Here is a 27,830-nt window from a genome sequence, read left to right on the forward strand (position 1 = left end):
TTTGTTCATTCATTCATGTCATACCATCACAGGGCACCTACTGTGTCCAAAGGTGTAGGTGCTGGGGACACCGATCACCGACTTTCAAAGCTCACAGCTGGCTATTGGATAAATAAGTCAACATGATCATTTCTAATGGGGATGTGTCAGGAAGGAGAACTATGGTGACATGATAGGAGGTGACATGGTGAAATCAGAACTTCTGGAGGGAGGTGGGTGTTGATTGGAGATCTGAAGGGGATGAGAGCCAGGCACAGAAAGAGCTGGGGAAATACCTGGGGAAGAGGACACAGCAGGTGCAAAGGCCCTGAGGCAAGGTTGCACCTGGAACCTCGAAGAGGGAATGACTCACCGGAGGAGAAAGATGAGGTAGTGGGATGGGATCTGAGAGGGTTTGGGGCCCTTCTGCTACCCAGCTCTGTTGCTCGGACCACACAGGACACCTCCCCTCAAGTCTGTAGTCCCCACCTCCAATTCAACCATCCTAATTCCAGAGCCTTATGCTGATTCTTAACAATAAATCCTTCCATTATTTTTATTTTAAAATACAAAATCCTGGGACTTCCCTGGTGGCGCAGTGGTTAAGAATCCGCCTGCCAATGCAGGGGACACGGGTTCGAGCCCTGGTCCGGGAAGATCCCACATGCCGCGGAGCAACTAAGCCCGTGCGCCACAACTACTGAGCCTGTGCTCTAGAGCCCACGAGCCACAACTACTGAGCCGGTGGGCCACAACTACTGAAGCCCGCGCGCCTAGAGCCCGTGCTCCGCAACAAGAGAAGCCACTGCAATGAGAAGCTCGCGCACCGCAACGAAGAGTAGCCCCTGCTCGCCGGAACTAGAGAAAGTACGTGTGCAGCAACGAAGACCCAACGCAGCCAAATAAATAAATGAATAAATACATAAATAAAATAAAATACAAAATCCTTTGTGCAGAAGCTGGTATACATTGGTGTGGGCTTTTACCCTTTGGGAAAAAAATAAGTGCGTGTTTCCGATCGACACCCACGTACAAAGCCGGAAGCATGCATTTGGGAGGTCAGGGAGCCTAGCTGCCTCGCACGCCCTCCCCTCCACCTGGGCAGCTCCTGGAGCTCCGCCCCCCCCCAATCCCCCACCCCAAAGCGGGAACTCGACTGCTGGTCTTCCCGTGGGGAGAGATTGGAGGTGGATTTATATTTATTCATTATCTTTTTCTGAATCTTCCCAGTTCTCCGCAGTGGGTTTGTGATACTTTTATAGTCTGAGTGAAGAGGAGGGACAAAAATGTTATCCTTAGAAAAAAATAGATTTCCCAACTGCAAGGAGAGCTGGAGGGACGTCTCCGCACTTCCGGGGCGCTGGGGGCGGGGGTAGGGGGCGTGGGCGGCCTCCAGGCGCTAAGTTATTCTGGTTTCTAGGCGCCTCTGCAGCTGGCGAGGTTTTTATAAAAAAGACAAGCCCCGCCCCTCGTCTCCTGAGGAGGAATCAGGGAGATGAGAATTTTCCTGGGGCCACACGCCCCCTGCCGGGTGTGGGGACCGGAGTTGGGGCGGAGGGCAGAGACCTGGAATGGAGGCCAAGGTCTCGTTCTTCCTCCCCTCTCCCAATTCTGACTTTTTCACATGAAGATGGATGTGACGGGTCACCTTGGACCCCAAAGTCTCCATCTCTGAGTCATTTTGCCAGGATGGAGGAGGGAGGACTCTCTGTCCCTGTCTTTTTAAACTCAGGAACCAGGGAGGAGTAAAGCATCTCCCACCCCTTGTCTTTATTGTTGGGTCTTTGAACCTCGCTCGTATCCTCCCTGTTTCCCAGGTTTTTTACCGCAGACTTCGCGAGTTTAGGGGACAGGCCGTCTTTCTGCCCTACTTCCGCTATTTCGTTGAATTTTTCTCTGGAAAATGGGGAGCAGGAAGGAAAGGAGTTCCTGGAGCGTTCGTTAGCCCCTTCCTTTTTTCTGGAAATTGGTGGGGAAGGGTGACTCTCTTGATCCCAATTTCTTCTTTCTTCATCTCAGAAACAGGGTGGAGCATCTACTAGCCCAGCCTCTTTTGGGGGTCTTACAGCTGAAATTAGACGGAGTCTATCTTGACCCCTATTTCCGCTTTTTCTTCTTTTCTACTTATGTTGAACCCAATAAATAGGAGACGTGGAGCATCTTCTCGAACCTCTGTTCCTCTTTTCTGAAATTGGGAATAGGGAGCGTTTAAGGAGAGGTCACAGCACCCTGGACTGAAAGGGGACCTGCTGAGTCTCCGACCTGAGTGCATGGGGGCGGGGAAGTGGAACACCCCAAGAAGACCCAGGCTCAGCCCAGGCCTCAACCTCTCGCCCCTTCAACCGCTCGGGAACCGTCATTGGACAGGAGGAGGAGTGACAATTGGCTACTTTGCCCGTCGCTCGAGGACTTAAGCCAATGAGAAGGCTCCGCGCAGCCCCGCCTCCCTAACGCTGAAGAGAGGCGGAGCCGGCAGGCGATTCCTCCCCTCCCGCACCGCTTCTGCTAGCTACTGGATGCGCTCTCTGGGCCCCGCCCCATTCTCGCGTCAATCTGCGTGAGAGCCCCGCCCCTCCCGGCTCTGTGTGCGACCGTGGACCACATCCCCATCTGTGGCTCCTCCCCAGAATGGCGTCACGACCGCATCTGCATGTGAAGCCCCTCCCCTCTCTTTGCAGGACGTCACCGCGGACTGCAGGGGCCTGAGCCGCTACCGTCGCCTCCGCTGCCACGCAGCCCCACATCAGCGCGCTGGGGGCCCTGTCACCGCCGCTGCCAAAAAAGTCGCTGCCGCTAGGGTCGCCGCCGCATCAGTGCAGGGCAAGGTGAGCTCCCGGACGGTCCGGTGCGCTCCCTCTCGGAGCACCTACATAACCTTCATTTGACTGATGGGCTGGGGTAGGGGGACGAAGTTGGCCGGCGTTAAATGAGGGGAAGGATGCGGCGGTCGCGAGCCTGGGGAGGGGTAGGGCCCCGGCTCCCTCTACCTGCCCTATCCTCACCCCCACCCCCATCCCTCCACCCCCGGCTCTGCGGCGGAGGGGGAGGGGAGACGAGACGAGTTCCTTGCGGGAAGCTGTGCGCGCGGGAGGCTCCGTGCGTGCGCGTGCGCGTGGTGTGCACACGCGTGTGCGCGCCCGCCTGTGCGGGCGGATCTGTGTGTACCCTTGCTTGTGTACCAGGGTATTCTCGTGTGACCCCTTGGAGGTCCCGATCCAAGTTTGTGCGTGTTGCAGGCATGTGGAGGGAGACGCGTGGACTGTGCGTGTGCGTGCACAGCAATGTGCATATGTGCGCGAAGATGCCTGTCCGTGTGGGTGAAGTGTACTCGGCTGCATGGGTGGAGGACGCAGTGCGCACGGGTGGGTTTGCACATTTGTATATGCATGTCGGTGTGCAGACAGGTTCTGTCCCGTGCACCGAGTGTGTTCGACGCTCAGATATGCACGAGCGTGTCTGTGTGTGCCCTGCTGTGTGCACGTGAGCGTGTGCACGCCCCGCTCCTATCACGTGATGTAGCTGTCTCAGCCCAAGCTCTCCCAGCCTGGGAGTCTGGGAGGAGGACTGCGGACACGCGTCCCCGCGGTACCATACACGCGTGTGCACGTGCGCCCGCGTGGCTCAGTTCTGAGGAAAATGAATGATTGATGGGGGGCGGGGCCGGCCGTAGTCACCCCTCCAGGCGCAGCTGTAGTGCTTAGATTACAGCCGGACCTGGGGAGCAGGCCTGCTGGAGGGGCCTGCAGGGGTGTCTCCATCCCCTTCGCTCTGAGGTTCTTCCCTGAAACCTCGGGCCTTTCAAGGTCATGGCCCGCCCTCTGCCGTGGGCCGCACCGTTAGTACTGGGGCTCCTGATGGGATAAGGGTAATCTCCATCCCTCTCTGGGAGCTCTCCATCCTGAGCCTGGGCTTGGGTGTTTGGGGATGAAGGGAGACCCCTCACGCTTGCCTACGACCCGCACCCCCAGATGGCATCCGCCACAGACTCTCGCTATGGGCAGAAGGAGTCCTCGGACCAGAACTTCGACTACATGTTCAAGATCCTCATCATTGGAAATAGCAGCGTGGGCAAGACGTCTTTCCTCTTCCGCTACGCAGACGACTCCTTCACGCCTGCCTTTGTCAGCACTGTAGGCATCGACTTCAAGGTCAAGACCATCTACCGAAACGATAAGAGGATCAAGCTGCAGATCTGGGTGGGTCCAGCTGGGGGGATTCTGGCTTCATCACTCTCCCTACCGAGAACAGCAGCCCCAGCTTTGCCTATTTCTTTCCTGTCTAGATTCATTCATTACACACTGGGCATTTATCAAGCACTTACTGTGTACAAGGGGCTGGAGGCACTGAAGAGAGTGCCCCTGTTCTTCCATCAGTGCCTAATCAGTGCTCTTCAGGGGTGGGGAAGGAGCAAATGCTGGGTCCTCTCCTGAGCCTGACATCATCAGATGCATCATTTGCTTGGTGCCTCAGTTTCCCCATGTTCAAGTTCCTCCATGTGTGTCTGTATCAGGTTTCAGAGGGATCTTGACCCCCAACCTCATTCCCTGGGACAGGAGCAGGCTCCTCCGTCAGGCTCTTCTGGCCACTTCCCTCCGAGGCCTGAGGAAGCCTGCTACACCCCAAGTCAGAACTGTTCGTTCCCCGCTCCCAGCCCTTCCACGGCTCCCACCTCACTCCGGGTAAAACCTGCACGCCTCCCCGCAGCCAGACCCTGCCTGGTCTGCCCCCGTTGATACCCCATCTCATCTGTCTCCTTCCATCTCTGTCTCAGCCTCTTCATTGTTCCTCAAACGTACCAAATGCAGTCCCACTTCAGGGCATTTGCCCGGGCTGTGCCTTCTGCCTAGACTGTCCTTCCTCTGATCCCCACACGGCTCCCTCCCTCATCGTTCAAGTTTTAAAATTGAAGGCAGCTCACGCTGCCCATCCTTGTCGGGCTTTTTTCTCCTCAGTCCTCGCCACCCTCTGACGATACATTTTGTACCTTTTCACGGGTTTATTGTCTGTTTCCTGCACTGGATTGTCAGTTTCACAAGGGCAGTGATTTTGGTCCATTTTGTTTACAGCTGTGTCCCCAGTGCCCAGCACAGGGTGTGGCACAGGTACACGTGTGTTGAATGAATGAGGGAACGATCCTGTAGGTACCTTAGGATGACTGGGTACCACATTCCCAGTGCAGGCAGCCAGCTCACTCTCCCTGACCCACTGTGCCTCTGGGCAAGCCCCTGCTCCTCTGGGCCTCGAGGGGGCTGGACTTGACCATCTCAGAGTTCATACCCACTCTGAAGAGTTTCCGTGTGTGTCCTCTCTGACACCCTGTCTCTTCTTCCCCAGGACACGGCGGGGCAAGAGCGGTACCGGACCATCACGACAGCCTACTACCGGGGCGCCATGGGCTTCATCCTCATGTACGACATCACCAACGAGGAGTCCTTCAATGCGGTGCAGGACTGGTGAGCGTGCCCCCACCTGCTCGCAGATGGTCTTCTGAGCTAGGCTTGGTGTAAAGCCTGGGGTACAGGCAGAGATCAGGGAGCCCCAGCCGCTTGGCAGAAATGTAAATAACAATATTGGGGTCCCAGCCCTGCTATCAATCTATAATCATTAAAACAGTGTGGCATCAGCTCAAAATAATGGGAAACAAGGTTTCAGGTGGAAAAATGAAACTGTAAACATATAGGAAAAAAAAAAATCTGGGACAGAAAATATGAAGACAGTTTGCATAGGTTAGAGGATATAAACATTTATATTTTCTGACTAGAGTAATGATAAATTTTGAGAAAATGTCTGAATTTGTTTTAAGAGCGAGAATTCTTCTCTGGGGGTGGGGGGATCTGGGAAGGATGGGAAAGGCTGCTTGAAAGAGGACCTCCCAAGAGCAGTGAACTGTGGGAGCAGACACCTGCAGAGAGTGTTCCTGGCAGGACAAAGACGGGGAGGAGGACCGAGCCTGCCTCCCTCAAGAATTAATGGGAGGTGCGGGCTGGAGTGGGGTGAGGACAGGGAGAAGGGGGAGAGGGGGGCAGAGCTCAGATTCTCCAAGCCCTAACCCTCCTCTGTCACCACCTCCTCCAGGTCAACCCAGATCAAGACCTACTCATGGGACAATGCCCAGGTGCTGCTGGTGGGGAACAAGTGTGACATGGAGGATGAGCGGGTGGTGTCATCGGAACGCGGTCGGCAGCTGGCTGACCACCTGGGTGAGTACCCAGCGAGGCTGGACACCCACAGGCTAGGAAAGGGACACTGAGGCCCCGAAAGGGGAGGAGACACACCCAAAGTCTCACAGCAAAGCCAGGATGGGGCGTGGATTCGAATCCAGATGATTCATACTTTCTGCAAGCTGGCCTTGATCCAGGGGCCATTTGAGGTGAGTCTTTTTTTTTTTTTAATTAATTTATTTTATTTATTTATTTTTGGCTGCATTGGGTCTTCATTGCTGCGCACGGGCTTTCTCTAGTTGCAGCAAGTGGGGGCTACTCTTCGTTGAGGTGCGCGGGCTTCTCATTGCAGTGGCTTCTCTTGTTGCGGAGCACGGGCTCTAGGCACGCGGGCTCAGTAGTGGTGGCTTGCGGGCTCTAGAGCACAGGCTCAGTAGTTGTGGTACATGGGCTTAGTTGCTCCACAGCATGTGGGATCTTCCCTGACCAGGGCTCGAACCCGTGTCCCCTGCATTAGCAGGCGGATTCTTAACCACTGCGCTACCAGGGAAGCCCCTTGAGGTGAGTCTTGATGGATGCTTAGGAGTTCACTCTGCAGGAAGTTTCTGATTCATTCTGATACTCTCGCTGCCCAGCCTTGTGCTGGGTGTTGCTGGGCCCCTGAGAGGCCTCCAGCTTTGTGAGAGAGGGAGGGACCTCAGCTGGGGGAGCCAGGCTCTGCCTGGCACAGGTAAGTCTTCCTGGAAGTGGGCCTTGGATCTGGTACTTGAAGAAAAAGGGTGGTCTTTCAGACAGAAGAAACAGCGTGGGCAAAGGCCAGACGTGGGAAAGATCCTTTTGGCAAACAGTTTTACGTGACTGGAACACGAGGGTCACTTGGAGGAAATATGGCTGATCTTGCAGGGCCTGAAGCACGAGCTGAGGAGCCAGACTTTTCAGAGGGCAATAGGGAGCCATGGAGAGTGTGTGAGCAGGGGAAGGCCTGGGATCTGAATGTCAGATGCCGCCAGGGCCAGGGCTGGGCTGTATGGTGGAAGCAGGGAAGTGGGTCTTACCAGGGCTCTGGGGACAATGAGGGGACAGTTTTAGGGTGAAGAAAGGAGTGCAGGAAATAAAGGCTGACTCAGTCCAGTGTTGCTTCCGCAAGGGACCTGTCAGTGCCTTTAACGTGCAGTTGGCACTGGGAATCTCCAGGTGTTACCTGCCCTCGGAAAAGTGTCTCTGGGCGTGGGGGGACCAGGGTCCTCACCCCTCCCTTCCCCGACCACAGGGTTCGAGTTCTTTGAGGCAAGCGCCAAGGACAACATTAATGTCAAGCAGACCTTTGAGCGGCTGGTGGATGTCATCTGCGAGAAGATGTCCGAATCATTGGACACAGCCGATCCTGCAGTCACGGGCACCAAGCAGGGCCCACAGCTCACGGACCAGCAGGCGCCCCCCCACCAGGACTGCGCCTGCTGAGAGCTGCCCCGCCCCATCCTGGCCCCGCCCCCTGCCCGCCCCCTGGGCCTGAGCCAGGGCCCCTACTGGCCATGGGCGTGAGTCCCCTGCCCTGATTTAGCCCATCACCCTATTTATTATCGTAGCTATTTATTTATTTATTTATTGGAGGTGTCCCCCAGGGGCTCGGGCACCCCACCTGCTCCGTGCCCCACCCTGTACATACAGCCCTGTTCCCGCTCTGCAGTGGCGTGTCGTGGCCCCGTGAACTCACCACTCACCCTTCTCTCCAGAGCCCACCTTTTTATAAAGTCACCCCCATCAACAGTTAACAGTTTTGAATAGGGGGCCGGATGACACCCCAGGGCAGTCTGGTTGCGTGATGCAAGGTAGCCAGACCTGCCAGCCCCCTGGCTGTGACACGGTAGGTCCAGGTGGCTGCAGGCATCTCAACGTGGACCACGGGGTGGGTCAGAGCCAGGAAATGGCCCGCCTGGCTCCTCGCCCCCAAGGTTGTACCTTTTTTTGGAGGGGGGCGGGGGCTGCTGTGGATATTCACCACCCTGGGACACCGCCTCCCACCTGACCTGTTCTGATGTCATGAGTGTCAAACATGCCCCCCAGTCCCCCCAGGAGATGTCATGACAACACTACACACACCCAATAAAGTGAATGGACGACACAGTGTCCCTATGAGCGCCGGCCTGCCAGTGCTGGCTTTGCTCATCCACAAGATTTTCAATTACAAAGAATTTAATTCTCTGTCCTTCCATAGTCCACGAACAGAGGATGAGACTGGAGGCTATCCAGCCCCACCCAAGGCTCAAAATTCTGGGGGCCCTGCTCCAAGGGTATGGGCGATGTCCCCACCTTGGTCCCAGAGCCCAGCCCGCGGGAGTGTTGAGGGCTTGGTACTAGCTGGCTGGCTGAGGCCCACTGCTGAGGATGGAACATCTGTCACCAGTCACTTGAGGCTCTCCCAGAAGGGTTGGGGGATGACGGTCCATCTTCATGGTTGTGTTCCAGATGGAGAAACAGAGGCCCGGCAGTGGGCTTGGAAGGGGCAGCCCAACCGGATGCCTAGGAATCAGGGTGGGCCTAGGACTGGGCCCAGCAGTCTGTTCCACTTCCTGCCGAGGCAGCTGGTCAGCTGAGGGTCAGTCTTGCCCTGTCTGGCATGTGGTGGCAGTGTGGGGCAGCTCAGTGCCCAGGGCCACACAGCCTGGGGGCGCTGGGGGGCCTGGGATCTGTCCACACAAGAGGATCTGGTTATAGGCACTATTCATCCCTCTGGACTCCTCACTGAACCCTCCTCCACCCGGGCTGGGGTCAGCCTTGCCGGACAGATGTGGCAGGGACCTGGCCGAGGTCACATCAGACAGAAGACATGGGCTTGGTCTTCACCCCGCTGGTGATCAGCAACCCACCCACCCACCATGGGGTGCAGGTTGTCGTGGGCACAGGAGGCCCGCACCCTGGAGCGTAGTTGTACTGCCATTTGGGGCTCACACATGTGGCCCCCCAGGAGTCCCCTGGGTACTTGGTCTGCCCACTGCACTTACCCGGTATTTCAGATAGGAGAGGTATGTGTCCCAGCCCAGCGTCAGGCCGTTGATGTAGGTGACTCGGAACTGGGGGGGCACGAAGAGGAAATTCACCAGCTGCGCAGCAGGCCACACGCACCAGTCAGCCTACGGGGAGGGGTGGAATGCAGTGAGAGGCGGGGCCGGGAGGGGCCTGGGTGGGGCCGGGTGGCTGTGAGAGGTGGGGCTTTGAAAGGGGGTGCCTGTGAAAGGGAGAGGAGGGACAGATGCAAGGGGGCGGAGATGGACAGGCGGGGCCTGGGAGGGCACGCCCACCTTGTAGAATTCCCAGAACTTGTCCCGCAGCTCCTGGCAGCTCTCGCCCAGGGTCTGGCCCTCCAGGCAGCCAAGGCCTAGGAAGGAAACCAAGAAATCAGAGTGTCAGAGGCTGGGGAGTACGGAGTACGACGGTAGAGCGGGTGGGGTTGGACCCCTGAGGAACAGTGTCTCAGGCAGAGGAAACAGGACACTTAAAAGCCTTGCAGTGGGAAGGGCAGCACAGCAGGGTGGGTAGGGTGGGTAAACAACAGAACAAGTCGGAGAGAGGTGAGAGGAGAGAGGTCTGTCGTGAATAATCGCGTACCCTGACGGATGGGTACGCCACACACCCTTGTTGTGGCTGGGGCTATTTTATTACCGGTCCTAGGATGATTGTGCCCTGTCACCGTCAGTCTCAGCTCCCCTTCCTCCAGCCTCAGAGCCTTTGCATGGGCTGTTCCCCCTGCCTGCTGGCTCCTTCTTCAAGTCTCAGCTGAGTGTCTTCTCCTTTGGGAAGTTCTCCCAACCACCGTCCAGGGCAGCCCCATCAGACACTGTCTTCATCCTTCCTACATTTAGCGTCATTGTCTGTAATTCTGCCATTCACACTTGCCTCCACTGGGTCTGCCTATCACCACTGTACCCCAGCCTTCAGGAGGTGCATCAGTAATAGGTCTCCACATCCTTAACACAAAGCTGGCTCTGTCCCTCCCGACTTATGAGGGGCAAAGCCCAAGCTCACGGGGCTCCTTACCCAAGAAGTACCAGACGCCCAGCATGGGAGAAGCCACCAGTTGGTCGACGAGGACCTTCCTGAGGACGTTTGGGAGGCCACGGAAGCCAGATGCAGGGAGCAGGCGGTCCAGCCAGAGGTACCAGTAGTGCAGGAAAGGGCCCATGCTGCAGCCCACTGCAAACATGCTCGCTGTGGGCGGTCCAAGAGTCAGGGGGTCCATGTTAGGCCAGCAAAGCCCCCAATTCACTCCCTCCCTGTCTAAGACCTGGGTAAGCCTGACACCCTCCCGGAGCCCAACCCATTACTAGCCCCACTGCCACGTACCATTCCAAGAGCTGCGTTTGCATTTTCTTCCCGCATTCCCTCACCACCGTGGCAGAGGGTTCTACCACCGCCCCGCTTTCCAGAGGAGGAAACAGAGGCACAGCGGGTAGGGAAGTGTGGGACCAGGGCGCGATCCTAGGCTGGCTGGGGCCAGACGCTGCGCCCTTGACTACCCCGGGTGCAGCATCCTGTGCTCAACGCTAGGTCTCTCAGTGCAAGGGAGAGGGAAGCAGACCAGGGGCTGGGCGGGGACCTGACCCTCAGGATGGGAGCGAACAGAAACCCCACGTATGGTAGGGGAGGAAGACCCCCGAAGGGGGAGGGAGCAGAGATCGGGGAGGGGCTGTCTAGGGTGCACGCTGAGGTCAAGGGTCTTGCCAGGGACTGAGGTCTCGGGTCATGGGTCACGGCACGCGGGTCCGGGTCACAGGTCTCCGAATTGAGGTTGGGGCCAAAGATCCTCTGGGGTCAAAGGCCAGCAGCACTCGCCCCCTCACCTGAGCGCCGAGGGTCAAACTTCTGGCCGGGCCGGGCGCGGATCTCCCAGGACTGGCGAGCTCCATCCCCGGCCGCCATGAGAGCGCCGCAGCCCAGCGTGTTGGTGACGAGCAACGCACGGCCTTGGAACAGGGGCTGCCCCGCGGCCCAAAGGCCGCGCAGCCAGCACCAGCCGCGGAACACCATCGCCTGCCGGGACCTAGGAACTGGCACACCCGGCCGCCCTGCCCATGCCGGCCAATCTCCAGTCACCCCGCGTCCCGGATGCCCGCCTCGCGCCGTGCTACCCAATCGCACGCTGCCTTCGTGATTTGCACGCCTTCCCCAAGTCGCTGCAGCCAGTCACCGGCCGCTTGTCTCTTCACTTTGCCCGCCCCGAGAGGTATTAGCCAATCAAAAATCGGCATCTCCTCTAGAGGCTAACTGCCGAACGAAGCCGCACACCGCCTTCCGCGCCTTACGGGCCAATCGCAAATAGGCTTCGCGTCACACCGCGCATGCCAATTGCTGTCGTTCTAACCTCGTTTTCCCGCCCCTATCTGCTCTGGCCTATGGGTAACCGTCGCCACACCCTTATTTGCCTGCCCAGTACTGCACTGGCGAATCGGAGAGCCTCGCTGACTATCGTTAGGCTGGCAAATCACTGACTGTCGTCCTGCCTCCCGCATTGAGATGGCCAATCTTGAACAACTCCACCGAGTTCTCTCTTGTAGTTGCCCTCCAGATTTCCAGATTCTCCCGGAATTCCTGAAATGGGGAATCGGACTGTGGCCATGACTACCGGGGCGGAAGTCCAATCCCGCAGAGACTCGAGAAAGTGGGGGCGGGGCTACAGTTTTGCGGCGCGCGCCGGCCGCTGGGATTCTTGTGTAGACGTTGACCTTGGTCCTGACTACTGCTGGGTATCTGACCTCAGTTCAAGAATGATATAATTAGGGCTTCCCTGGTGGCGCAGTGGTTGAGAATCTGCCTGCCAATTCAGGGGACACGGGTTCAAGCCCTGGTCTGGGAAGATCCCACATGCCGCGGAGCAGCTAGGCCCGTGAGCCACAATTACTGAGCCTGCGCGTATGGAGCCTGTGCTCCGCAACAAGAGAGGCCGCGATAGTGAGAGGCCCGCACACCGCGATGAAGAGTGGCCCCCACTTGCCGCAATTAGAGAAAACCCTCGCACAGAAACGAAGACCCAACACAGCCAAAAATAAAAAAAAAAGAATAATTAAAACGTTAGGCACTGTTCTGGGCACATGATGTGCATTAAGATTTCACAGCAACTTTGTGTTGCTGCAGGGACAGTTTTATCACCATGTTATTTCCTGTGTCCCTGTAGGGGAAAATGTGAGTTTCAATGGAAATCTATGCGTTACCTACAGGAGCAGGGTGTCGCAAACTGTCGCCTGTGGGCCAAATCCTGTCGGCGCCGGTTTTGGTGAGGCTCGCGAGCTAAGAATTCTCTTACCTTTTTTAATTGGTCGGTGAAAAAAATCCAAATAATATTCTGGGACATGTGAAAATTATATGAAATTCAAATTTCCGAATCCTTAAATAAAGCTATGTTGGAACACGGTCATGCCCATTTGTTTCTTTATTGTCTACTCTCATTACAATGAGCAGTTGCAACAAAGATTGTATGGTCTGCAAAAACTAAACTATTTACTATTTGACTCTTTACAAAAAAAATTTTTTTCCTCTTTGTTAGAGGACACCCTTCAGGGTTTTCTGATTTTGATTCTATGGGAGATATTTTATAAACCCTGTGGTTATAACTGATAACAGGGAAAAATAATTCTTCCCTATAGACATGCAAATGAATTCTGCCAAGTGGAGAGATGCCCACCCCCAATTTTTTTGCCTTCATTTGCACATTCATTTTACTGTGCTTGTTTTGTCTGTTTGGTTCTTCTTTGAAATGGGTTTAACGCCTGATCAGTTGCCTTTATTAACAACGAGTTAACAATTTTTAACACATGCTCATTTTTATTTCTGTATGAGAGTCGTGATTTTTACCTCTTTTGGGAAAATTATCCTTCAACACTTCCTATTGCTCTCAAGTAACTCAACCTGGTATTCCAGGTTCCAGATTTTACTGCATTTTGGTGGAAAACCTCCAAAATGGTTAAAAGAGGGGGAAAAGTCAAATTATGATTCACGAAACAGAGTCAGGTAAACTTTTTCAGCAGAGAAGTGCATTTCATGGTGGCTGAAGCCCTGGCAACTTCAAGAGGTAAGAGAATCTTGCTGGTTCTTTATTTTTCTCATCTGTGTTTTCCTCTCTCTAGATAGGTGCCTTGTTTTTGATGCTTTTATAATGGATAATGTCACCAGCATTAGAGGCATCAGCGACTGGGAATTTGTCTTTATGGTCTGCCATTTGGCAATCTCTATCAATGGATTACTGCTTTACTGGCTGAAAAGCAGTGGAGGATCCATTAAGAATTTAGTGCCCACCAGGAGGAACAGCTTTTGATGTCTAGACCTGTGATTTTGGGTGTTTCTGTTGAAGGAGTTTTCAGAACATGCCACCCCAAAATATGCTGCTCTGGCAGATTGATTATTTTGAGTTAAAGGCATTAATAAGACTGCAAGATGCAAGAAGGGCTCTTGGTCTTTCCTTTTTCTTACTGAAAGCAGGAAATAAAATTCCCATGGCAAAGGTGCCCTCCCTCTACTGGGAGGAAGAAACCCTCTTATCCCCAGAGACAGGGAGTCGAAGCTGAGAGAAATCTGTACAAACAGGTCTTGTTGAAATGACTCTTATCTTCCTTTAGTCTCCCTATGTATTTTAGTTGCTTTTCTGCAGTTGACGCTCTGTTCAACCTAGTAAATAACAAGTCTTTGGGTCTTAATTTTTCTTGCGAAGACTCCCACGTACATGTAAATAAATTTTTTATGCTTTTCCCCTGTTAATCTGTCTTGTGTGTCAGTCTCAGCCAGAGACTTGTGTGCCGAGAGCTTGGCTTGGCTTTCTGTCTGCTAGGGCATGCCGGTTTTGGTCCTACATGTCCAACCATCAGGTGAGAGCCCTGAGAATATGTAGATGGCCAGAAAGAAATGTGGGTTGCACCCCATTTGTGGCTAGGGTCCTATCGACCACTGGACCACTGTTGCCAGCCTCTGAGGGGAATTGTCTAAGTCTTTCTCTCTTTTGGCCATCTTTGGGAGTGGCTCTGGATCTTGAGAGAGCTGCATTTTTTGCACCCTCTTTGGGGACCCCTCATGCATCCATGGTTTAGTCATAGAAGGCTGATTGGTTTTGGTTTTGAATCACTTGGAATAGGTATGTTTTTGGTTAAAAAAAAGAAGTTAAAAAATAAAAAGGGAGTTCAATACTGCCGGGAAAATTTACTGTTTGGGCTGAAACCTGATGATAAGATATTGAAAGGATTTTTTTTTAAAGGAACTCTATGTCAGAAATTGGCTTTATTGGAGACATATTCAGAGCCTGATTGGAACTATTTTCAAGGCCGTCTTCTTTCCTAAGCTAAAATGGAACTATGTACTCAGAGGGCTATTTGGAAATACACCGGCAAGAAAAAAAGTTTAAAAAGGCTTCTTCACAAATATTAGTAACTTGTTCCATCTGCCAGAAACACACTTTGGATCCAACTTTTTTTTTCTTCAATAATGAGTTAAAAATTCTTGTACCTGTCTCATGGCTAAAATTTAAAAATAAAAGTTATAAGATCTCTGTTTGCTTCTGTCTCTATGTTTATGTTTGTCTATATACATGTGATATTCTTCTACCTCTGGGAAGTATTGCTAAAAATTAACTTGTAAAAGAGCTCTATTTAATTGTCTTAAAAAAAAGTGCTTACGTAAGTTGATTAGTCAAACAAACTGGTTGTCTCTACTAGATGTTTAGATTATAAAACTGTAAATTCAAACTAAGAACAAAACAGACAATAAAAGTGAATTGCTTGATGTATATCAAGCACGACAGTAAATTTTAAAATAAAGGAGGTCATATATTTAACTTTTTACACTCTTTGCTTCTGTGATTTTTGATACTTGCTTGATTTATCAACAATAACAAGATTATGGCTAGCTATTTAATGAGTCATGAAATTTTCATGAGTAATTTAAGCATAATTGTTAAAAACAAGTTAAGTAATAAACGTAAATGGGATAAAAGTTTATAAGTGAACTTCTCAACAATAATTTTGTTTTGTAATGTCTCCTTAAAAATAGTTTCCAGAATCATTTTGGAAAATTGAAACCTTATACTAAGTTAAGTGAAATGGTGGATATTCATTGAATATGTAGACAATTTTCAAATATGAGAAAATACTAAAATATTAATCACTAAACATAAGTTTATCTTGTTGGCTTCTTAATTTTTACAAAGGGACTAATGATGTTTCCGTTAGTAAACACGTCCTTTGCCACATCAAAAAACTGTATTATAAGGAAGCATATGCCTCTAGAAATTATGAAATGATGTATTCATAAATTTGCTAATCTACTATAGAATGTTGGTATAAATGTTGGTAAGGCCACAGGCAGTTTACAATTGCTTGCTTCCTAGTTTTCACTGGAACTTAGGGTTATGAATTATAATCAATGTAAGTAAATGAAACTGCTAGGAATAATAAAGGTACAGAAAAAAAACTCTGTATGTGAAGTGTGCAAGGAAAATAAGATGTGTTTCTGCAGGAAAAAGTATGAGGTATGAAGGATGCGCTCTTTTTTTTTTTAATTAGCAAGTATTTAATTTAATTTATTTATTTTTGGCTGCGTTGGGTCTTCGTTGCTGTGCATGGGCTTTCTCTAGTTGCGGCGAGCGGGGACTACTCTTCGTTGCGGTGCGCGGGCTTCTCATTGCGGTGGTTTCTCGTTGTGGAGCACAGGCTCTAGGCGTGTGGGCTTCAGTAGTTGTGGAGCACAGGCTCAGTAGTTGTGGCACTCGGGCTTAGTTGCTCCACGGCATGTGATATCTTCCCGGACCAGTGATTGAACCCTTGTCCCCTGCATTGGCAGGCGGATTCTTAACCACTGAGCCACCAGGGAAGACCAAGGATGCGTTCTTAGGAAGGAAAAAGAAGAGTAATTTTGTCCCTGTTTAAGCGTATTTAGTGATTGTTTCAAAATACAAAAGAGGAAAATAAAGGAGAAAAACCTAAATGGATTTAGAAAGTTGGAGAGGGAGAAAGAGGAAATCTTATCTTGTGTGGTCAAATTGGCAAAAATTAAATGGATTATTATAAGAATTTTTAAAATGAGCTTTATTTTAAAAAAATTTTTTATTGAAATATAGTTGATTTACAATGTTGCATTAGTTGCAGGTGTACAGCAAAGTGATTCAGTTATACATACATATATACCTATCTATTCTTTTTTAGATTCTTTTTCATTATAGGTTATTACAAGATATTGAGTATAGTTCCCTGTGCCATACAGTAGGTCCTTGTTGGTTATCAACAATGAGCTTTAATATCAATAATGTGACTATGCAAAACTAGAATTTGACTTTCTTTCTCTGTTAAAGAATAACATTTTCTTGGATTATTGTAAAAGATTTTTCTTTACCTGTTAAGTAATTCATATAGAAAACAAAGATTCTGTTTTATCAAAATGTTGTCTTTATCAAGTCTCTAATTAGGAAAACTGAGTCGTCTCAAAATTAAAAGAGCTGGAGCTTTTTCTTTTATTATGTTACTGTATTTGCCTATAAAATCTTTTATTGTCACTTTGGTTAAATAGGTAACTAAGTATTGTTTCATAATAATTTGTGAGCTTATTTAACCTAGTGTTCAAATCTTTGACATTTTGGACAAACTTCCCAAAATCAAATTCTAAATTTTATTTCCCCTACACTGTGTTTCCTTTTGAACCATGGTTGAAATTTTAGAATTGGAGCCACTAAACTCTGTCTGCCTACCTATAGGTCTGTAATTCAGAGAGGCCTTTACTTCTCACTATGTATGTTGTATTTTTCTACACCAGGAGGTGTGAGAGGCAGGATTCTAAGATATGGCCCCAAGATTTCTGCCTCAGATGTACATCAGTACATCCTCCTCAAGTGTAGGTAGAACTTGTGAATATGATAACATGCAAATATGACGTTATGTTGTATTTTAGAAGGGATTTTTTAAAAACTTATTTTACTGAACTATAGTTGATTTATAGTGGTGTGTTAATTTTTAGAAGGGATTTTGTAGGCATAAGTACCCTAGTCAGTTAATTAAAAAGGAGCTTGGTTAGTGCCCTCACTGTGATACATTTCTTTTTTTTAAATTGAAGTATAGTTGTATAATATTATGTAAGTTATAGGTATACAGTATAGTGATTCACAACTTTTAAAGGTTATACTCCATTTGTAGTTATTATAAAATATTGGTGGGACTTCCCTGGCAGCTCAGTGGATAAGACTCCCTGCTCCCAATGCAGGGGGCCTGGGTTCGATCCCTGGTCAGGGAACTAGATCCCACGTCAGGGAACTAGATCCCACATGCATGCCACAACTAAGAGTTTGCGTGCCACAACTAAGGAGCCCACCTGTCACAACTAAGACCTGGTGCAACCAAATAAATAAATAAATATTTTTTAAAAAATTGGGCTTCTCTGGTGGCACAGTGGTTAAGAATCCGCCTGCCAATGCAGGTGACACGGGTTCGAGCCCTGGTCCAGGAAGATCCCACATGCCACGAAACAACTAAGCCGATGCGCCACAACTACTGAGCCTGCGCTCTAGAGCCCGCGAGCCACAACTACTGAGCCTGCATGCCACAACTACTGAAGCCTGCGCGCCTAGAGCCCGTGCTCCGCAACAAGGGAAGCCACCGCAATGAGAAGACCGCGCACCGCAACGAAGAGCAGCCCCCGCTCGCCACAACCAGAGAAAAGCCCACGTGCAGCAACAAAGACCCAACGCAGCCAAAAATAAAATAAATAAAATTAAATTAAAAAAAATATTGGCTATAGTCCCCGTGTTGTAGAATATATCCTTGTAGCTTATTTTATACCTAATAGTCTGTACCTCTTAATTCCCTACCCGTATATTGCCCCTCTCCCCTCCCCCTCCCCACTGGTAACCACTAGCTTCTTCTCGATATCTGTGAGGTCTGCTTCTTTTTTTTTTTTTTTAACATCTTTATTGGAGAATAATTGCTTTACAATTGTATGTCAGTTTCTGCTTCATAACAAAGTGAATCAGTTATACATATACATATATCCCCATATCTCCTCCCTCTTGCCTCTCCCTCCCACCCTCCCTATCCCACCCCTCTAGGTGGTCACAAAGCACGGAGCTGATCTCCCTGTGTTATGCGGCTGCTTCCCACTAGCTATCTATTTTACATTTGGTAGTGTATATATGTCCATGCCACTCTGCTTTTTTGTTACATTCACTAGTTGGTTGTATTTTTTAGCTCTGTGATACATTTCTTTAAAAAAAATTTTTTTTAGTATTTATTTATTTGTTTATTTTATTTTTGGCTGCGTTTGGGTCTTAGTTGCAGCTCGTGGGATCTTTCGTTGTGGTGTGTGGGCTCCAGAGAGCGTGAGCTCAGTAGTTGTGCTGCGCGGGCTTAGTTGCCCTGCAGCATGTGGGATCTTAGTTCCCCGACCAAGGATCGAACTCCCATCCCCTCAATTGGAAGGCAGATTCTTAAGCACTGGCCTACTAGGGAAGTCCCTGTGATACAATTCTATTTGGCAGATTCCTGAAGGTGCATTGGCTGATGTCAGGGAACCACAGGACAGCATTATCAATCCTAATTCCAGTTATTCGTTCAAATGTGAACTTGGCCACAATCCCACCACATTGCGTTTAGTCATCCCCTCTCCTTAGGCTCCTCTGGTCTGTGATTCTTTCAGGGTTTTTTCTTGTTTCTCATGACCTTTACACTTTTGAAGAGGACCGGTGGGACATTTTGTAGAATGTCCCTCCATCTTGGTTTGGGTGCTGTTTTCTTGTGGTTAGACTGGGGTTCTGGGTCTTTAGGGAGAATCCCACAGAGGTGGTGTCCTCCTTGCATCAGATGGTGCATGTGATATCACATGATTTACCCCGGTGACGCTAACTCGGATCACATGATGTTAACCAGGATCACGTGAGGCTCACCTGGCTCACGTGATTAAGGGACGTCTGCCCGGTGTTTCTACTCCACTGTCAGGTTACCATTTCTCCCTTTCCCTACTCTTTGGAATTGAGTTCCAAAATCCAGTCCACTCTTAGGGCTAGAGTGAGGGGGTGGAATTAAGCTCCACCTCCTGGAAGACAGACTGTTTCCAGATACAATTTCACCAGCCATTTTCGAGAAACTAAGTTGGACTTTTGGGAGCCAGTGCTTACAAAACCCTCACAGGAAAACTGGCCTGTCCCTGATTTGAGGGTCAGCCCTACAGGTCCAGCCTGGTCAACCAAGATCCTTGCCATACTTTGGGGACATCAGAGAAGAGAGAAATTCACCAAAAGGCACAGATGAAACTGCAGGTGAAACTCGAGTTATCTCCAGTTAACAAACGATAGAGGCTTTTAGAAGTCCACCCTGAGATTCTTTACAGAAACTTCCAGTAAAGCAAACTGAACTCCTGCTGCACCTGTGTAAAATAATCAGGGCAAATCCCATGAGACCTGTCAAGGAAGGACTTTTATTGAGATTTTATTTTTTATTTTTATTTTTTTGGCTGAGTTGGGTCTTCATTGCTGCATGTGGGGTTTCTCTAGTTGTGGAGAGCGGGGGCTACTCTTCACTGCGGTACGCCGTCTTCTCATTGTGGTGGCTTCTCTTGTTGAGGATCGCGGGCTCTAGGGCATGTGGGCTTCAGTAGTTGTGGCCTGAGGGCTCAGTAGTTGTGGCACACAGGCTTAGTTGCTCTGCGGTATGTGGGATCTTCCCGGACCAGGGCTCGAACCCGTGTCCCCTGCATTGGCAGGTGGATTCTTAACCACTGTGCCACCAGGGAAGTCCTGAGACTATTTTTAACAAAAGTCACAGCTCAAATATCATTCATTCATTAAAAAAAAAAAGGAAATCCTGCTACTTGTGGCACCATGGATGAACCTGGGGGGCGTTATGCTAAGTGAAATTAGACAGACAGTGAAAGACAAATTATGATTTAGTTTATATGTGGAATCTAAAATAGCCAAGTTCGGGCTTCCCTGGTGGCGCAGTGGTTAAGAATCTGCCTGCCAATGCAGGGGACACGGGTTCGAGGCCTGGTCCGGGAAGATCCCACATGCCGCGGAGCAACTGAGCCCGCGTGCCACAACTACTGAAGCCCGCGTGCCTAGTAGTCATAGTTGAAGTGGAAGCCACCGCAATGAGAAGCCCGTGCACTGCAGCGAAGAGTAGCCCCTGCTTGCCGCAACTAGAGAAAGACCACGTGCAGCAATGAAGACCCAATGCAGCCAAAAATAAATAAATAAAATAAATTTATTAAAAAAATAAACATCCATTTTTATAAATAAATAAATACATACATAAATAAAATAGCCAAGCTCATAGAAACAGAAGACCGTTGGTTTTCAGGGGCTGGTGGGGAGGGAAGGAATGGGGAGATGTTGGTCAAAGGGTACAACTTTCACCGTAAGATAGTAAGTCCTGAGGATCTAAGGTACAGCATGGTTACTATAGTTAACAGCACTGTATTGTACACTTGAAAGTTACTAAGCAAATAGATCTTAAGCATTCTCACCACACACACCAACCATGGATCATGTAGGACTATAGTACATATTTAGTGAAAAAAATCCGTGTAGAAGTGGACCCATGCAGTTCAAACCCATGTTGTTCAAGGGTCAACTGTATTAAAATTAGAAAACCATAAAGCTGGGTGGGAAAAAAAAGGAAGAGCTCTCCCATCCCCTGCCCCTGTGAAAAAGTCGGTTTTGCACAATCATTTCAATATTCCTGACCTATAAATCTGTCTGTTCTTGGAACATCTGACTCGTTTCCCTAATTAATCATGAATTAAATAAAATCTTTAACATGTATTCATTTTACATCAGTATGAGAATCACGATTTTTCCTTTCTTTGAAAATTATCCTATAACATGCCCTGTCGTTCTTAGGTGCCTCAGCCTGGCATTCTTTTTTTTTTTTTTTCTTTGTTTGCATTGGATCTTCATTGCTGCGCATGGGCTTTCTCTAGTTGTGGTGAGCAGGGGCTACTCTTCGTTGCGGTGCATGGGCTTCTTATTGCGGTGGCTTCTGTTGTTACGAAGTACGGGCTCTAGGCACGTGGTCTTCAGTAGTTGTGGCTCACGGGCTCTAGAGCTCAGGCTCAGTAGTTGTGGCGCACAGGCTTAGTTGCTCTGTGGCATGTGGGATCTTCCCGGGTCGGGATCGAACCCTTGTCCCCTGCATTGGCAGGCAGATTCCCACTGTGCCACCAGGGAAGTCCCTCAGCCTGCCATTCTAACTCCGGATTTTGCTGCTGTCTGGGCCTTTTTACACTGGTTCCCCTTCCCTGAAACACCATGATTTCCCCCCAGTGAACATATTCTTTCAGACTCCCCAGACAAGGTCCCTGCCCCATCCTCTGGCCTTGCCTGGCTCCAGTTACCATTCTCTGGCTTAACCCATAATACCCAATGTGAGGCAACAAAAAGGGGTAGCTAGGGATGTTTGCTGAATTAATAAATATATTTTCTGCCTAATGAACTCCTAGTCACCCTTCAAAACCCCAGTCCCAATGACCCTCCTCCCTATGCAGAACGTTCACTCCTCCTCTGGGTTCTCTAGTGCTGGTGCCTCCCCCTCTAGCCCATCCCTGCCCCCATGGGACTAGGGATGTCTGTCTGGCTCTGCATCCCCTGGACAGGGGGCTTCTCAGGGGTTCCAGCATTGTGCAGATCCAGGAAAAGGGGATTTGCTGACTTAACAAATGAATCACAACATCCAGAAGTGTTTATTGAACTAGTTTCAGTGTAGCACCGTTCTCAGTGGGGCAAGATTCTTGATCTCAGGGCAGAGTTTTGAGTCTCAGCTTCGTGGAATGTGTAGAAGTTATCTGGATGATAAGTAGTGGCTGCTGACTCAGGGATCAAAAAATGAGCGCAGGTGGGATCTTGTTCTTCCTGCATCAGTTCCCTCCCAGGGCACCGGCCATCACTTGAAGCAGACTTCCTTGTGGGAACTGGCTATGAGTTGGCAGACATCCGGCTTCTCGCCCTGGAGGAGATGGCCAGGAGTTGGGGTCCTGAAAGGAGACCCTGCCCCCACCAGCTGAATCCCTCTGTTCCCTGTCTAGCTTACCTGGTATAACTGGCAGACGAGGCGTAAGAGCTGGTCCTTCTCTTTCATGGGTTTCTGCACAAACAAGACAGGAGGTCTTAAGTCCCACCTGCCCCAACCAACCCGTGCTTGGCCCAGAAGGGGCTGCAAATGGCCCCAAGTCTGGCCCCTGCCTCCTGCCTCCCAGCCCAGTGGTCACATCCATCAACCCGGTCCCTGCCTGGGGGATGACCTGAGGGCTGCAAGAGTTCTTACCCCATTGACGACGACCCAGGGCACATACTCGTGGGGTGGCTGCAGAGCGTCCGTGAGCTGGGCATTGATGTGCAAGAGCTGCATGCCACGGTCCCCTGTGGCACACTCCATGATGGAGTCAGGGGACACCTTTGGAGCATAGATCTGCAGGCACTGAGGGCAGAGGGGGAGCTGGCCAGCTGGGGTGCTGTCTCAGCTTCCTCCCTGTTATCTCCCCAACGGTCCTCCCACTAGCACCACCCCACACCACAAGCCAAGCTTTTGTTTCCTCACTAGCAACAGGAGACAGTTGGGTTCACAGGGACGCAGCAATGCCCATAAACAATGGGTGCTTAATACATGCCTGAGTGGAGGCCCCCAAGGTAGGGGCTCAGGCTGCTCCTGTCTCCCATAAGACCAGACCCGCAGCCCGACCCCTATAGTGTTTTATTTTCCTGAGAGCATCCGTACTTGCTCTTCCCTCTGCCAGGAGCACTTTTCCTTCCCCTTCCCCTGAGTCTCCTGAGTGTTCCCTCATCCTTTGCACTCCATACTATGACTCTGCAGGGCCTGGAGGTGTCTCAGGGTGGCTCAGGTCTCTTGGGTGGCCCAGATGTTTGATGAATGAATAAACAATCAGGGCAGATGGGTCACTCCTTTGGGAGTTCTTTTTCATAACCCGCCAGGGAGTTAAGTGGGCCTGTCCTGTCATCTCCTTACCCCAGAGAAGGATCACCATCTGTGTCCCTGCACATTCCTGTTCATCTGAGCCCAGCTCGGAGGCATCTTGTCCAGGAAGCCCTCCCTGATCTACCCACGTCCCCAGAAGATCTTTGTTCTCTCGATTCAGAGATCGAGGCTTCGAGAGGGGAGGCTGTTTTCCTGGGGCTGCACGGAGAGTGGTAGTCGTGGCCAGCACTTGAACCTGGGTCTGTCTGGATGCAGGAAGGCCAGGGCCCTCCAACCCAGGCTGAGTGAGGGGCATTGCTCACCGGCTTCAGATTTTTCTCCATGTCATCCATTTCTTCTAGGCAGACAATGGTCAGGAAGGCCGCGCTCCTCTCCAGCTGGTCCAACAGGCAGGCCTGGGGTGGGGGTGGGGGGCAGGCAAGGATGTGAGGGTGGCCCAGAGCACCCCAAGACCACTCCGGGAATAACCACGAGTGTCCACTAATAAAGCGGAGAATGAAGGCACACAGGCAAGGGACGGAGCTGGCTGCAGTCTATCCCTTCTGAGTCTTGATTTCATTTTCCTTATCGTGGGCAGTCTCCCCAGCCTCGTGCCCCCAACTCGGGAACTCTGGGGGCTGCTCACCTCCACCTTGTTAAGCTTGCACTCCTGCTCGCCGTGCTGGCACGTGAACTCCCACCTGCCACTGATGTTCTGTTCCTGAGAAGCAGTGGGGTGAGTGCTGGCTGCCTCCCCGCCCAGACCCCCTTCCCCTGGCCACAGGCCTCAGTTTCACCCACACCCACGCACCTGAGCGTTTCCGTAGGGCACCAGCGTGACATTGAGGATTTCCCAGACCATCAGCCATGTCGGGAAGAGCTCTCGGATCAGGAAGTACCGGCAGCCGGGGCACAGCGACTCATAGTAGAGGCTCACGTTGATGGGCGGAGGGTCAGACTTCCGGAGGGGCGCCTGCAGGCACAGCTCACCGGCCTGCATGGAAGGAAGGGATGTGATTCAAATGTAGCTCTGCTTGGTTCTCTTGCAGGAAGGGAGCTGCAAACAGTAGGTGCTCCATCTCACACTCCTTCCAGACCTTGCCAGGTGGAATCCTGACTCTGAGGCTTAACGGCATTCCTAAATATTCCTAAATATCAGTCTGTCTGCAGAATGGATGTGACAAAGATTTGCAAACAGTAGGCAGTTAATGAATGCACAAGTCTTGCTTTCTTCCTCCAGGTGAGGTGAAACTCCTCACCCAGGGGCACGCCATGCAGTAAGAATTCAAGGCACGCACATTTCTGGTCTCTGCCGTCAATCCTGCCTTCTCAGTCCTGCCTTCTCGTGAGGCATACCACTAAGGCAGGCTCATTGGTTTCCACTTCATCCCTAGAGCCTTCGCCCTGAACTGAGCAAGGCCCTACATACCCGCTGACTCATTTATTCTTCCTCTCCACGGGCCCACTGAACCCCTCCCAAGGCTACTGCAGAGGCGGCGCCTAATAGGTGTTGACTTCCGACTACAGCTGACGGGGGGCGGACGGTCGCATCTGTGAGCGAGTCGTTCAGCCTCCAGGGCATCTGCTTCGTCCGCACCAGGAGCACGCGAGCTCTTCCCCGACCGAAATGCACCCAATAAGGAGCCCCTAATGAATGCGGTGGCCACGCGCAGGCCGCTTAGCTAGTCTGGGCTTCCCCTGGCCTAAAAGAGGAGACTCTGATTCCTGCTCCAGATGTACACAGTAGGTGCTCAATGCACCCTGGGGGGGCGGGGGAGTTGCGGGAGGATGGGGTGGGGGGACAGCTGAGCGACTCAGACTCCAGTTAGGGAAGCGAAAGGGAAAGGGAAGTATGGCCAAAGTGTAAGGATTGAAGCGGGGGTGAGGGGGGGGCGGCCGGCACCGACCCGGGCAGCGTCCCCTCCGGACCCCGGTCGTTCCCGTCGAAGTCTGGGGAGCGGGAGGAGCCGCGGGCACCTCGCCTGGGCGCTGGTCCCCGCCGGCCCGCCCGCCGCGTCGCCTTCTCTACCTCGCAGGGGGCCGCCCCCTCGGGGAGTATTTCCAGCGGGGACGCCCGCGCCGCAGCGGCGACCTCCAGCAGCAGCAGGAGAGGCAGGAACAGCAGGAGAGGCGACGAGGCCATCACAGTGGGGGCGAACGTGCGACGGCGGGAGCAGCGTCCCGGGGAAGAAGCCGCCTTTAACCAGGCGGTGGCCCAGCCCCCAGGCCGGGCCCGCCTCCAGGTGCACACGCCTCTCGGGGGCCGGGGCATGACGTCTCTAGGGATCTCTACTTTTCTCTCCCTCTCTGGGTCTTTCTTTCCACCCCGACCCCACCCGCATCCCACAGCCCGCCAGGTGCTGGGCTCCCAGTCTCCTGGACAACGTGCTGCCCTTCGATCTTCCCCGACACCCCCGGAATCAGCCCTGTCCAGTCCTGTGAGGCTGGGGCTTGAGCACCTTGAGCGGAGGATAGGTGGGGGCTTAGAGACAGAGACACGGAGAGACCAAGAGATAGGAGGGTCTCTATGGGTCCACGGATCCCTCTGGGGGCCGCCAGGGTGCTCCAGGCCCCCGGTCCTAGCCCGGGGACCCCACCTCCCCACACCATGCTCCGATGAGAGGTGATCCCTGGCCTGGGAGCGGGCAGGAGCTGAGCAGCCCGGGCCCTTTCCCCTAGCCTGGCCCGGACCCCCCTAATTCTCAACCTCCACCCCCTCCCCCTCTCAGGCTCCAGAGCCCAGACGCTCCAGATCCACCAGCGTGGTCCCGTGGGGCTGACTCAGGCTTGGCCACAGCTGGGCCAGAAAGCAGAAGCCAGCGCAGGGAGGGGCTCCCTTCTCTTGGCTCCCTCACCCCTGGCTGGGGGGTGGGGAGAGAAAAAAGCTGGTGTTCCTTCTTTCCACCGTCCAAAGGCTTGAGGAGGGGGGCATCCCTGCCCTCAGCCAGCGCCCTTGTCAGAAGAGAGGCCCGGGTTGGAGCAGTCATTATTACCTGAAGCCTGTACTCTGTACATGGAGCGGGGGCGGGGGATTGGCCCCGTAGGACCCAAACCCACAGGAATCAGCCAAACCCACGTTTGCTCTAGGACGGTGTGGGCATCTCAAGTGATGAAGCCTCAACTCATTCTGTAAAACGAGAGAAGTGAGGTTTGGGGAATAAAGCTACCATGGGGGGCTCAGAGCAGAGGGAGAGTTGCCCCAGGCTGGGTGTGGAGGTGACACAGGTGAGCCTGGGGAGGTGTTGACGGGACAGCAGTGAGGGCAGGGAGAATAGCCCAGATAAGGGCTTGGCGGCTGGTAGTGTTGGGGGAAGTAACCGAGACGTTCAGACTTCAAGGCCTTGACACGACACAGACTCAGATCCCACCAGAGAAAATGCTCACCCGTGGGCCGGAAGACGGCCCAGTCCTCGGCTCCACAGCCCGTGTCCCGCTTCAGTTCTGGGGAAACCGTGGCCCGCGTGGCCACATTCACAGCAGCAGGTTTGGGAGCTGGGGTTCCCCTGAAGTCTCCACTGCTGGATGAACCCCCACCCCATTCCTCTGAACCCTTAACAAAACCCACTTCCTTTGTGAAACCTGCAAGACTAAGCAACACAGCTTTGGGGAACTAGTGTGTGCTCGGTCCCGTACTGGGCAGGACAGAAGAAATAGCAATAAATATAATTGCTACTATTTTTCCAGTGGTTATTAAACACCAGCCCTATTGGAGGAATTCATAAATGTAACCTCACCCATTTGATTGTGGAACCCTCAGAGGTGTCCACTGGGGGCAGGGGTAGAAACTACTGACCCTACTTGGTAAGAGGAAACAGGATCAGAGAGGGGAGGCGACGTCTCTGAGAAAACACAAGTTGACTGAGTGTGGGGACCAGCTAGAGGCTCTGTGGGCCATTCTCTTGTGCCCCCAGGCTCCACCCGGCTGGACTCATGGGACTGAGAAGGTGAGCTTTACCCTGCGTCCACCCATGCAGTGGGTGAAGACCACAGTGGGGGCAGAGTCCGGGCTGGAGTTATTTATGGGGTGCCTCCTGACTGACCACTCAGCGGGGACAGTGCTTGGGAAGGACCAGAGCTCTGAGGCCAAGGGAAGCAAGTCCTGTCCCTCTGAGAGCCCAGTGGAGAGACGGGTCAGAGGCAGCCTGGTTCCTTCATCCACCTGGGGCTGCCTCAGGCGTGTTGGATCCTGACAGGTGCTGTGTGGGGAGAAGAAAGGTCAGAAGGTTCCCAGCCCTGGGGCTGTGAGAGGGGAGGGTAGAGTGGCAGGGACCTTGGGGAGGGGGAAGATGGTGAACATGAATCTGCGTTAAAGACAGCATGAGGACCCAGCTCAGTGTCCCCTGGGACATGGCAGCTGGCGTCAGGGACAGGTGTGGAGAGGGCGTCAGTGGAAGGTCAGCAGGGAGGGGCTGGCACTGAAGACTCCTCTGGGTGTCAGGGGAGGGGCTGTGACTATTGAGCCTGCCTGGCAATGAAGCTGCACATCAGAGGGGAGGTGACTTTCTGGAGGGTAGGGCTGGTGGCTGATTGCCGGAACTCCAACTCCAACTTGGGGGCCAGGGAGGAGCTGGGCCAGGGTCTGCCTGGGGTCCCCCCAGCAGGCCAGGGTGTGGGGCAGAGCTTGGGGTCTGAGCCTCTCTGCTGTGTGACGTTGGCGGGTCTCTCAACTTCTCTGGACGTGAGCATCTAAACTGGGGTTGGGGGACTTCCCTGGTGGCGCAGTGGTTAAGAATCCGCCTGCCGATGCAGGGGACACGGGTTTGAGCCC

General features: G+C 52.1%; 3 protein-coding genes across 3 annotated transcripts; 1 reads left to right on the forward strand and 2 right to left on the reverse strand.

Annotated features, from left to right (window-relative positions):
- The first annotated feature begins 2,645 nt into the window (after positions 1 to 2,645).
- RAB3A (RAB3A, member RAS oncogene family) lies at positions 2,646 to 8,265 on the forward strand. The gene is made up of 5 exons (XM_036848785.1): positions 2,646 to 2,804; positions 3,948 to 4,175; positions 5,314 to 5,432; positions 6,055 to 6,179; positions 7,411 to 8,265. The coding sequence occupies exons 2-5, from the start codon at positions 3,948 to 3,950 to the stop codon at positions 7,599 to 7,601; spliced, it is 663 nt and encodes a 220-aa protein (XP_036704680.1). The 5' UTR covers positions 2,646 to 2,804; the 3' UTR covers positions 7,602 to 8,265.
- A 56-nt stretch (positions 8,266 to 8,321) lies between these two features.
- On the reverse strand, positions 8,322 to 11,235 carry MPV17L2 (MPV17 mitochondrial inner membrane protein like 2). The gene is made up of 5 exons (XM_036848786.1): positions 10,979 to 11,235; positions 10,176 to 10,346; positions 9,440 to 9,516; positions 9,143 to 9,271; positions 8,322 to 8,827 (listed from the first exon to the last, which is right to left on the reverse strand). The coding sequence occupies exons 1-5, from the start codon at positions 11,163 to 11,165 to the stop codon at positions 8,738 to 8,740; spliced, it is 654 nt and encodes a 217-aa protein (XP_036704681.1). The 5' UTR covers positions 11,166 to 11,235; the 3' UTR covers positions 8,322 to 8,737.
- A 10,571-nt stretch (positions 11,236 to 21,806) lies between these two features.
- IFI30 (IFI30 lysosomal thiol reductase) lies at positions 21,807 to 27,518 on the reverse strand. Its single transcript, XM_036849234.1, has 8 exons — positions 26,447 to 27,518; positions 25,092 to 26,189; positions 23,874 to 24,056; positions 23,709 to 23,783; positions 23,386 to 23,478; positions 22,415 to 22,567; positions 22,181 to 22,234; positions 21,807 to 22,096 (listed from the first exon to the last, which is right to left on the reverse strand). Exons 2-8 carry the CDS (start codon positions 25,332 to 25,334, stop codon positions 22,034 to 22,036), a joined length of 864 nt encoding a protein of 287 aa, XP_036705129.1. The 5' UTR covers positions 25,335 to 26,189; positions 26,447 to 27,518; the 3' UTR covers positions 21,807 to 22,033.
- Between the last annotated feature and the right edge of the window lie 312 nt (positions 27,519 to 27,830).

This window comes from Balaenoptera musculus, chromosome 3 (genome assembly GCF_009873245.2).
Source record: "Balaenoptera musculus isolate JJ_BM4_2016_0621 chromosome 3, mBalMus1.pri.v3, whole genome shotgun sequence".
In the NCBI taxonomy this organism is placed as follows: Eukaryota; Metazoa; Chordata; class Mammalia; order Artiodactyla; family Balaenopteridae; genus Balaenoptera; species Balaenoptera musculus.

What these genes read in the sequence shown, in the direction of transcription:
- MPV17L2 (XM_036848786.1), bottom strand. Translation starts at nt 11,165, where the DNA reads ATGGTGTTCCGCGGCTGGTGCTGGCTGCGCGGCCTTTGGGCCGCGGGG. An exon ending in GGGCGTCTGGTACTTCTTGG is followed by an intron (nt 9,517 to 10,175) that starts GTAAGGAGCCCC and finishes TTTCCTTCCTAG; the next exon opens with GCCTTGGCTGCCTGGAGGGC. An exon ending in AGTTCTGGGAATTCTACAAG is followed by an intron (nt 9,272 to 9,439) that starts GTGGGCGTGCCC and finishes CCCTCCCCGTAG; the next exon opens with GCTGACTGGTGCGTGTGGCC.
- RAB3A (XM_036848785.1), top strand. Translation starts at nt 3,948, where the DNA reads ATGGCATCCGCCACAGACTCTCGCTATGGGCAGAAGGAGTCCTCGGAC. An exon ending in GGATCAAGCTGCAGATCTGG is followed by an intron (nt 4,176 to 5,313) that starts GTGGGTCCAGCT and finishes CTTCTTCCCCAG; the next exon opens with GACACGGCGGGGCAAGAGCG. An exon ending in GCAGCTGGCTGACCACCTGG is followed by an intron (nt 6,180 to 7,410) that starts GTGAGTACCCAG and finishes CCCCGACCACAG; the next exon opens with GGTTCGAGTTCTTTGAGGCA.
- IFI30 (XM_036849234.1), bottom strand. Translation starts at nt 25,334, where the DNA reads ATGCCCCGGCCCCCGAGAGGCGTGTGCACCTGGAGGCGGGCCCGGCCT. An exon ending in TGCCCTACGGAAACGCTCAG is followed by an intron (nt 23,784 to 23,873) that starts GTGCGTGGGTGT and finishes ACTGCTTCTCAG; the next exon opens with GAACAGAACATCAGTGGCAG. An exon ending in TCGTCTGCCAGTTATACCAG is followed by an intron (nt 22,097 to 22,180) that starts GTAAGCTAGACA and finishes CATCTCCTCCAG; the next exon opens with GGCGAGAAGCCGGATGTCTG.